The following is an 11,102-nucleotide window of genomic DNA, read 5'->3' on the forward strand; positions in this document are numbered from 1 at the left end:
ACTCTACAGATTTATGTTTTAGTTTCCATAACTTGATGGGATTAATGAACCTGTTTGGTGGGTGTTTTTGAGGTTGTCTTTATGATCTTTTAGTGTTATAAATGCCTGTTTTTGTAGGGTATAGTATTAACTAAACAATACTAGCAAATGCCCAGCCATTCAGCAACAAAACACTGCAACCTCTGCTCGCTTCACAAACTCTACGTTCCACACAAACCACAACTGAGTAGGTTAAGTAAAAGACAAGAGTCATCCTCTTTCTACAGAAATGCAACACATTAATTTTTTGGAATCATGTCAATGCAAACCTCATTGGGTCCATTTCAGTCATTCATGTCAACAAAAACATTTAATCATTTGGTGCCTCTCACCAGAAGTGCGTGGTTGTGTGAAATATATATGCAGTGATTTGTAGCTCCGTATTCTTTCTCTTAACTCAGTTATTATCTATTTATTTATGTATAATTATATATGTGTGTTAAGATAAATTCTAGGTTTTGCACAATAGAATGAAGGCAACAGATTAAACACTGAGACAATGCAGACCACAATTTGTGCTTTTGCATAATATTGTTTGCTAGCTATTAAATAACACACGCTGCTTACTGGGATCAATGTATATTCCTTGACAGACATTGTCCGTTTAAAACAACATCTCATATTAAATGAAGTTCACACTGCATACTATCTTTACTGTAATATATAGTGTGCAAAATAATCACTATTTTTTGTAAATGTTGGTGCTAAGAGAGTGTTCAGTAGATAATATGATTGAATGTTAGCTTATTTAAATCACCCATGTCTCTTATTAGATGATGTTTAGAACTACCTATGTGTAATGGCATCAAACTATAGGAGCTATCTAACCTTAATATTATAGGCTATAGATACACAATTACTCACATATTACTACTCACAAAACAGGTTCTAGAGAAGACTGTGTGTCATTAAGGATACCATGTTTACCAGTTTTAGATAAGAAGTAATTACCCTGAGTGTCTGTATGAAGATAGAGTAAGAAGACTTATTTGAGTGGATATAGGTCAGTACTTGAGAGTTTTAACTTCAGTACAACAAATAATTTAATAGTTATGAAACTTTTGTGGTTGTTATACTTACACGTAGGTTACTCCAAATATTTTGGTAATTCTATTTTGTATGCTGTAGCAGAATGTGCATAATTCAAATTGTTTCATGGTTCTTTATTTATTTTAAAATTCAGTTTGACAAAGCTACTTTAAAATGAGTTTAAAAGATTATAAGAGAGAGTTTTAACATCAAGATCTGGTTATGACTTTTGTAGCAGTAATCTTCTTAGTTTCTTTGAACACTTGAGTCAGGTGGATGGACATGGGTGGCTTAGCGTGAGCAGTCACACCCAATGGTCAAAGAAATAGGCACTAATCTCCATTGGCCTGTGGCCAGGTCAATGACAATCACCCATTGTACTGTAGGTCTTCGAGCAATGCATCTTCCACGGTGTAGGCCAAAGGGATGACGAGGCTAAAACCAAATAGATGATACAAAAATAAGTTGTAGAAACATCAAGAAAGATAGCAGAAGAAATTAGATTCAATAAATTCCTGCCTACATAAAAGCTTTCAAAGCACTATAAAAACAGTTTGTTTTTATTAAATAAAGGTTCATGTTCATAAATTTTAACTTTAAGCAATAATATCGAATTATAGTTATATACCCTACAGGATGAAAATATTCGATAGACTTAACAATTCACAAATTTGCGTACAGTCAAATCCGCAAATTATAAAAACCCGCAAATGATTATTTTTATTTTTAACACAAGGGAGAATAACTCCTATCTTAAATTCAAAACTAGCCACTATGCAGAGTTAGTAAATGTAGCTGAGTTCCAAACTCTTAAAATCTTTGCCGAGGCTATGAGTTAAGCCCATTGCCAATGCATCACACTTCTTTACAAAATTTTTCAAGGTTGTCTCAAGTTATTTGGAATTCGGCACGCCACCATCATCACAAATATCTCTCCTGTAGTAATTTACATTGAAAAAACTCATAACTTACCACAAGTTGTTGGTTCACCAAAGACCTCCAAATCGATGAAAATTCATGAAAACCTCTGGATGAAGCCAAAAAATTTATAGCTTAGCATGATCGACATAAAATTCTTAGCTAAACAGACACCTAAAAACGTGGTATACGCAAGTGAAGGTTTTACTTTATTGCTCGCTGCTTCCACGGATTAATTTCCTTGCAAATGTGTTCACCCGCAAATAATTTAGTCAGCGAATATGCTTAAAAAAAACAACTTTCGCAAAATTTAACTCCGCAAATAATTTCATTCTGTAGGGTATTTTGTAGCTACTACCATTCTTATCTAGTGATAGTCTATAAAACTGAAGTTTGTGTCTGATTACATCTCTGACAATATATTTTATTATACTTCTGACTCTTACACACCTATGATAGACAGTTTTGGAGTTAGCTTACCCTGCAGCTGTGGCGAGGACACCAACAGTACCGATTGATAGGGAAACCTGGAATGTGCCAAATGAGCCACCATTTCCCATTGTAATAGTACCACATGTATCCTCCGCATGGAGTTGGCCAACCCAAGTTGAAGCATGAGAGTGGACAGTCGCTGTAGGAATTAATGACATATATCGAAATGGAGAGACTACCGAACAAGTCAGTTTCATATCTATAGCCAATATAGAATCAGTCTCTTTAATATATTCAGAGTGAAAAATTGGAAATCAGCATTAGCCAAAGCACTTAGAAAATAGCATTTGAAGTCAGCATAAGTCAGAACACTCAGAAAATAGCATCTTCAAATGCTTCTCAAATTGCCAACAGCTACAGAATCAGTTACTAAACTATTAGCATTGTTAAACTATTAACAGTGATAAACTATAAACAGTGATAAAGTGCAAACTATTAAATATGTTAGCTTACGGGTGGCTTGTAATCTCCAACCCAGAAGAGAGACGGCTTTGCAATGTCTGATTTCTAGATGAACTTTGTGAGACTTCACGCGCAATGCTGCCAAGCCTGCCAGTATCTGGTTGTCTGCAAAAATTAGAATTAGAGATTTGAGTGAATTCAATTTGAAAGACTAGGCTTCAAATTAACTAGGTAATATTTAACAGTTTTAGCTGAATCTTACTTATTTAATTCAAAATAAATTAACAACTATTAAAAATTATTGAGTAATTGTTATTAGCGCATTAAATGCATGAAAAATAGATATGGAATTATCACATAATTAGGTGGGTAAAATTCGTAAAAACTTGAATATTTTATATGAAATCAAAAGTTTTTTGCTTCATTAAAAATAAGACACCAAGATTTCTCATCTGCGGAGTGCTTGCTTATTTTTTACTCTGTCAAAAATGTTCTTATTAATTACTGCCATAAAATCGCTCAAAATTTTGTTATTGCAAACTAAAATTTCAAAATTTATAGATCAATTATGTTTAAAAATATTCAATGTTGTGAACACAAAGAACTATAAACATTGTTAATTGTTTTTATTGTTAAAAAACAAAAATTGTATCAACAATTTTTATTTATGTAACCAGTCTGTACAGCCGGCTGATGCAGAACATCCTGTTATTGTGTATTCTATGAATTCAAATATATATAATGTACATGTACTGGTTAGAGTTGCAGAGGGCACCATTTCTTGCATTCCGATAAGTGCTACAACTAGGAAGTCCATGAGAACATCTTTGTGATACGCCGTCGGATGGTCGTTGGGCTGCCAAAAGCCCTACTAAGAAACTTGAAATCTGAAACAAACAGTGTAAATAGAATGTCAGAAGAATTGAACATGGCACATTCATGTATATCATATATATAAGATCAACAATATTCAAATCTTAGGGGTCTATTTTTCTAAAATTTCACTTGGAAGCTTCATTTTTTACACCTCATCTTTTGCTTATATTAAGCTTGATTTTTATGTTACAATTGTAACAGTTTTATTAGAAGTCAGATGAAGAGATGTGTGATGTATATTACCTCTGTACTTGATTTAATATTTCTATTTTTTTTTTCAAAATTAGTCGTATGTGTATTCGTGTATTCGTCGTTTTGATTGTCCAGCTATAAGTATTATTTTAGCATTGCGCTCACACTCTACGATGCTCCTGTTAGAAAATTTCGATTCAAAGCGTTATCATATTCGATATACCGTAACAACACACTAATTATTTTAGCAATGCGCAAACACATTACGATGCCTCTGTTAGGAAAACTCTTTTCGTAAGGCTGAATTACTATATATGGGGGTCAAGGTCAATTCTTCTCAAGCGGACATTTATGTGAAGAGCTTTGACATTTTATTTCCGTTTGGTCAGACCAAGACAGTGCAATTTTCCACTTTTACATCTACACCAGCATCGATTGTGTAGTTGTTTGTGCAGTGCCTTGTGTAGTTAAAATAAATTAAGAGAAACAATACAAACAACTGTAAAGGTTGTCAAATTTCCTCAAACAACTGTAACTTTTAAACTTCCTATAATGAGGAAAAATTTTTGTGCAGATCAAATAAACTTAAAAAAATCAAACAACTATAGAAAGGTTTAGAGGTAAATGTAAAATAATTAGCAAGTAATAGCTATATTAAGTCTGTTTTGCGACGATTATAATAAAATATGATTCGGTAATGATACAACTAATGCGAACTGAGAAAACAAAATAAAAATCCGGAATATGTTGAATTAATAATAACAATTCTTGCATAGAAGTGTGTATGAATAAAAAGGGTTACTGTTTCACCAGGAGCTATCCATCACAACTTTGAATACAATGATACTGGTAATAAAAAGTTATTTGGATAGAAAATTGATTTGTATTTAACATATAACAAAATTTGCCATTCTAACTTTCAAACTACCTATCATGAGAATAGTGTTTTGTGGTCTTTTGCGTAGTTAAAATAATTCTAGAAAGAAAATAAAATAAAACAACCGTGCAAGTTTTCAAACTTTGTCAAACAACTGTAACTTTCCAACTTCATATCAAGGGAAAAAGTTTTGCACAGGTCAAACAAATTGAAAGAATAAAACGACTATAACAAGGTTTAGATGTAAATGTGAGATAATTAGTAAGTTATAGCTAAATTAAGTCGCTTTATTACAATTACAATAAAAGATCATTTGATAATGATACAATTAGTACAAACTGAGAACACAAAATAAAATCCTGAACATGTTGAATTAATAATAACAATTTTTGCATACAAGTGTGTGAGTGTGTGTGCGTGCATGAGTGCGTGCTTGCGTGTGTGTATAAAAAAGGTTACCGTTCCATCAGAAGCTATCCATCAAAACTTTTCTCTTGATACGCAGTTTGAAAGTTAGAATGGCAAATGATGTTATATGTTAAATACAAATCAATTTTCTGTGCAAAGACGTTTTTATTACCCGGGCAACGCCGGGTAGCAAAGCTGGTTCATCAATATAATTATGTGAGTTTTGACAGTTTTGATAAGTTGCTGCTAAACATAAAGCTTTAATGAGAACCTTTGAATTTCATCTCCTAAATATTTAATAAACTCTTTAATGTAAAGTTTCATATCGCTGAAAGGTCTCTTTTTTAATCTACGTAATGTAATCTGTAAATGTTCGTTATATGTTAACAAAATAGAAATGACATGAAAATATAAATTTATTTCTGTTTATATTCATCATTATGATTATTAAGATGAACATCGAGTATTACCAATAAAAAACTTATTTAAAACATATTTATAATTTTCTAAACCAAAATACAAAGTTATCAAGCAACACATTTTACATTGAAACACAAAAATTGTTTTTTAGTTGAAACTTAAACCAGAAATCTAAGAGTTGTGATACACCCTGTAAAAAGTCAGCAGCTTTTTAAAATATTTCAACCTATTGTTAGTTTCAGTATAAAGTAATGATTGCTTCTTTATAACTGCTCGTCTCAATTTTATTATTTACGGTAGAAAATAATTTATCTTTATCAGTAAAATCTAATATAAGTTGTAACTATGGATGACTAATAAAAGTTTAATACTCACCAGAAGGTTCACTAGCAAAGAACTCATCTTGTTCTTGTCTCTGAAACCAATCTTCTGACAATGGTGTACAACCTGGTGCATCTTCTCTCTTATATAGGCCCGATCTGCTGAGCTTGACTGATTTATATTGCCATGGTAACCAAAGTGTCAGAACTTGTGATTAATATCATATAAGATGGCATCTAAATATAGAAGCAATAATTTAATAACTACTTTCAGCTGATAATCTCATGTTATATTATACACTGTGTAGCTATGTTCCGTATAGATATGAGAGGGGTTTGTGACTGACGCAAACTTTATTGGCCAAAGTTTACAACGTAAAAACTACAATAGAATTATGCATATTATAAAAAGCATCAATAGACAAGATTTTGCATTCAGTCAAAATTTACACCAGTTTTATTATATATACAAGTTTTACATCACTCTTTAAGCAGTTGTTAAAGATAGCATTGGTAAAAGTAGCATATACTGAGGTATAAATTCAGTATTGGCATAGCAACAAACAGATGTAAATCTTTGAAATGTTAAACTACAGCCATTCTGCTTAAACTATAAAATTGCAGTTGAGAAATATATAGTGGCTATATAAAATGAGAAATTGCATACCTTGTACTCTCTGTCTCGAAACTAGCTAATACTACAATCTGCTTGAGAGATACAGTCGAAAGTGTCACTCGTACCTTTGACCGCACCTCTTCACTGTTCGTGCTTTACTGCTGTCTTGAAACGATATCTCGCTTTTATACAGTGGCAATCTTGTAAACATGTAAACAACTACTGCTAAGTATAAGACTAGAACTTATAAATCACTAAAATAACTTTTGCAATTGGTAAGCAATAGGGTTTCGCCGATTCATTTGTTGCTTTTATTAAAGGTGACAGCGTTGTCACTACATTTTCATCATTGAAAGTTAGTGAATTGCGCAATGATGACCAGTTCAGGCAGCCTACCAATTAATTATCCACCAGGTCAAATAAACAGCAAACAGGAAAATAGACAGCCAACCCAAATACATGAATCATGGCAGCACCATGTAACCCTTCAAACCACAAGTGTGTTGATCACGCTAGGGCTGCCGCTACATACTGAGTCCTTAGCTGTATCTCACATAAATTGGTAAAAATAGGTAAAGCAGCAGACTGCTGCTAACAGCAGCTAATTGTTAACATTTATTTCAGCTTAGATGGGCATGCATATCAACCTAACACCTATACAAAGATAACATTTGCTTTACATGTGCTTTTTAGCTTTGAATATAAAGCTATCATAAGCTTTGAGTATTACACTGCTAATATTGCACAAAAACTAATCTTGTTGTCATTTTGCATTTTCTTTATTTTTATTCCTTATTTTTATTTAACTGCAGAAAAGGTTTCAACAAAATAGACTTTAGTAACTTTGGCATTACATGAGTATATGGTACATACAGAGTATTCTAAAGTATATTACATATATAGACTAATCTTAAATTAAAATGTACATATAGACAGATATTCATGTATCATAAATGTATAAACCACTCCTAGAGTATAGTATACATAGAGACATGTATTTAAGTCTATTAGACATACAGAAATTTTTTTAAGTAGAGTGTAAAAACAGGCATCATTCAACGCATAATCTGAATAAGCTATTAAGCTTTTCACTTTTGTAAAATTTAAAAATTTCGCATGATTTGAATTGTTGAGATAATGAGCATGATGTGGTCAAATATGAAGTGTTTGAATGTTTCAATAAAATGATGGTATTTTTCCATATTTTTATTATTTCTGATTCGGTTTTTAGCCTTAAGAAAATTTCTAAACTGTTCAATCAGATAGTACAGCAAGATAATAACTCATTTTTATATCTAGGCACGTTGTTTTATATGAATACCATATATTTGAGATACAAGATATATCAATCCAAATAACTGTCATTGAATCATTTTAATAGCTATTAAAACCAGAAACAGAGGTGCGAGTGCTGTAACTGGTCTTTATTAGTGGCCTGTCAGCGGATCATGAGTTTTATTATGCCTCAAGTTGCAATACATAAATACACCAACTGTGTTTGATTATGGCATACTCATGATATATCGGTGGTATCTAGATTTATGTTAGCCAGATCCAGGTAACATTAACAAAATATCATACAACGACCATCATAACAAATTATGAACACTTTAATCTATCACAGCAGCACCTCCCTTATTATTAGATAGAATATGCCTGTTTGGCATGTTATACTATTAAACATTTTTATTACTGAGCTAAAAAAAAAAATTTCTTAAAGGTCAGCTGAATTGAAATTATGTCCTACATTTGTAACACGCACCTGCACTGTTATGTCAAGAAAAATGAAGCCCAGAGAATTATCAAATGACATTGAATTGCCATATTAAAATAGGCGTGCAATTATTTCAGGTACTGAAAGTATTCCTGCTTATGAAGTACTGGCATGAGAAGACAATGCCTGAATTTAGCAAAAGGTTTCTACAGTTGTACTAAAATAGACTAAGTTAGTCTGAGTATAAGCTTTACTATAATAAGAACCCCGTTCAACAGTCTGTCTGTCCGGAGGCATGATTGGAGGTTGGAAAAAGATTACACTGTATGGGATTTGAACCCACAACATTTTCGGTACAGTACCACTTTAGCCTTAATCACTCATATTCAAAGGTTTCACAATTATAACGCATACATTTATTCTCTGTGTTTTACCAGCACCACTGACAATTTTTCAGGAACTCAAAACATCCAGGGTAGTATATGTAGTTTATATAATAACAATAAGTTTGATTTTATTGTTTAACTGTTTCCCTTTTTTATGGTTTTGTATGGCATTATCGCTAAAAAGTTTCAGTTTGAAATAAAATTATTGCAAGTAGCAGTCATTTATCATCTACTATAATTCGCTGATCTGATATTAAAAAAGTGCTCATTAGAAGAGGCAGTTAAACATTTAAATTTAGTAATCTGCATTAGCCTTAGTCTCTTGTTTTTAAAGAAGAGAAAAGCTGCATCGGGGAGGTAAAACAAAACCCGGTAATTTATTGTCATAAAGTAAATCTTCAGTCTACATCCTTTTTTCTTAGCGACTTTCTCTGTAGTTTTTTTTTCTCACACTCTTTTTTGTCATCATTGAGCATTTCCTTACAATTAGTAGACATTTCTCATTTTTTAATTTCCTTATCTTCCTTCATTATCACATATCTATATATATATATTTCTCAAAGTTCGTCCATGTGTTCGTTCATCGGAAATCTGGCTAAAAATCTGGCTAAAAGGTCTTAAAATCTTGGAATAAATATTCCGTACCGAAGAGGATTCAATCTCAGACCAAGCCGTTTACCAGTCTTACACCTAGCCCACAAGACTACGGGAGTCGAATTGCTATCCAGCCTACCAATATAAGTCTTTATATCAGAGCAACACCTCACTGCTTTGCGTGTTACTGGCTAATAGCAAAACTCTCACTACTTCTCATTGTTTATAAGACAAAAAACTTTTCTCATGATACAGTATGTAGTTTGATAGTTGAATGGCAAATGTTGTTATATGTTAAATACAGAGCAATTTTCTGCCCAAATACTCTTCTATTACACGGGCAACGCCGGGTGGCACAGCTAGTCTATGCATATTTTTATTCCTTCTCAAAAATCAGACAATTTTAAAATGTGCTAAACAGAATTTCAGAGAAAACTATATACTGATGTTGAGGTTCGGAAATGTTTGAGTTAGTTATTAGACAACACTAGTAAGCTGTCAGTTTCGTGTGCCATGAGAAAGCATCAGCTGTAATAACCATATGCCCAATCGTTTGTTGTTTTGGCTGGTTGTTAGAGTGCCCGGCTGCTGTACAGAATATTTGAGTTTGATTCCTGTGAGAGGCTATCTTTTTCTGATGCTCATTTCTTACAATTTTAGCATTACTTTTAACCAACACAGCTCCTATTACAGTGAAAAATAACCAAATATAATACAAGATGGACACTCTGTTGTAAGCAAATATAGCTAGCAACCTTTTAGACGCAAACCAAGCAAAACTATCTGATGTCTGCAAAAGTATAAACAGGCTTTGATGTCCATCAGTTGAAACTGCATGCCATGCAATGACTGCTTGCAGCTTGCCTAGGTGTTATCATGTTATTTATATTCCTTATTTACTAGTGCTATAAATGTTTCTTTATTTGACTTTAGGCTGACAGTAAATTTTCAGTATAAATCATTTAGGCGATCAATATGACCTGCAGTTCTCTGATAAAACGTAGGCATCTTGTAGTAGCATTCCTTCTGTTTACTTGAACACAGAATATATACAGTTGCTAAGATATGCTCTCCTCAGACAAACTTTGATAAGAGACATTTGACCTTAACTTATGGCTACTAGTAACCAAACAGCGACTTCTAGAGCAAGGTCAACATACTATTGACCACCAGTCAGCAAATCAGAAAGAGGTATTTGACTAATGACTACGAGTACTATGACTATGACTTATATAAGTTTATACCAATTATTATTATTAAGATGTTTACTAGTTAGCTACCATTCTATTGCTATAAACTATTGGTTCTTCATAAAAAATACAGAGTAATGTTCATTTGGTCATCTGACAAGAGGTGTTTGTTTAATGATGTGGATCAGCATGTCTCACTAATTGTTGGCATATGAGTAAACAGATTATTGGTATTAGCTCATGTCTATAGCTGTCTTCATCAAATATCTAGAAGACTAACATTTTTAGTCTAATGTGGTGCCCAGGCCTGTATTCCCTGGTTGCAAGTTGGGGTGGCTAATGTTAGGCGACTAGTTATAAGCGTCTGGGGGTTTAGAGGGGGCGGTGTCAGCTCCCCAACAGGTTTCTTTTATGTAGGGCCTCGAGCGGGCATCTCACGTAAAGTTTTAAAAAATTTTATCGGAAAGTATAAACATTTTTTCTATTATTTGAGATTTGTTTGTTTTAGGTGATGTGACTGCCAGGACGTTTTCAGATTAAAATAGGCTAAACTTGACTGCAGTTGAAATGCTCAGAAAAAAGACATCTTTTTCTTTTGAGAGTTTTAACAAAGATCAATTTTGCCGAAA

General features: G+C 32.8%; 1 protein-coding gene across 2 annotated transcripts; it reads right to left on the bottom strand.

Annotated features, from left to right (window-relative positions):
* Positions 1-1,181: 1,181 nt before the first annotated feature.
* LOC137406312 (uncharacterized) lies at positions 1,182-6,187 on the bottom strand. Of its 2 annotated transcripts, none has more exons than XM_068092870.1 (5): positions 6,029-6,187; positions 3,634-3,767; positions 2,932-3,045; positions 2,467-2,617; positions 1,182-1,503 (listed from the first exon to the last, which is right to left on the bottom strand). In XM_068092870.1, exons 1-5 carry the CDS (start codon positions 6,107-6,109, stop codon positions 1,360-1,362), a joined length of 624 nt encoding a protein of 207 aa, XP_067948971.1. In that variant the 5' UTR covers positions 6,110-6,187; the 3' UTR covers positions 1,182-1,359. The 2 variants fall into 2 exon arrangements, with proteins under 2 accessions (XP_067948971.1, XP_067948970.1); XM_068092869.1 differs by having other exon boundaries at positions 3,628-3,767.
* Positions 6,188-11,102: the final 4,915 nt, after the last annotated feature.

This window comes from Watersipora subatra, chromosome 10 (assembly GCF_963576615.1).
Source record: "Watersipora subatra chromosome 10, tzWatSuba1.1, whole genome shotgun sequence".
NCBI classification, from domain to species: Eukaryota; Metazoa; Bryozoa; class Gymnolaemata; order Cheilostomatida; family Watersiporidae; genus Watersipora; species Watersipora subatra.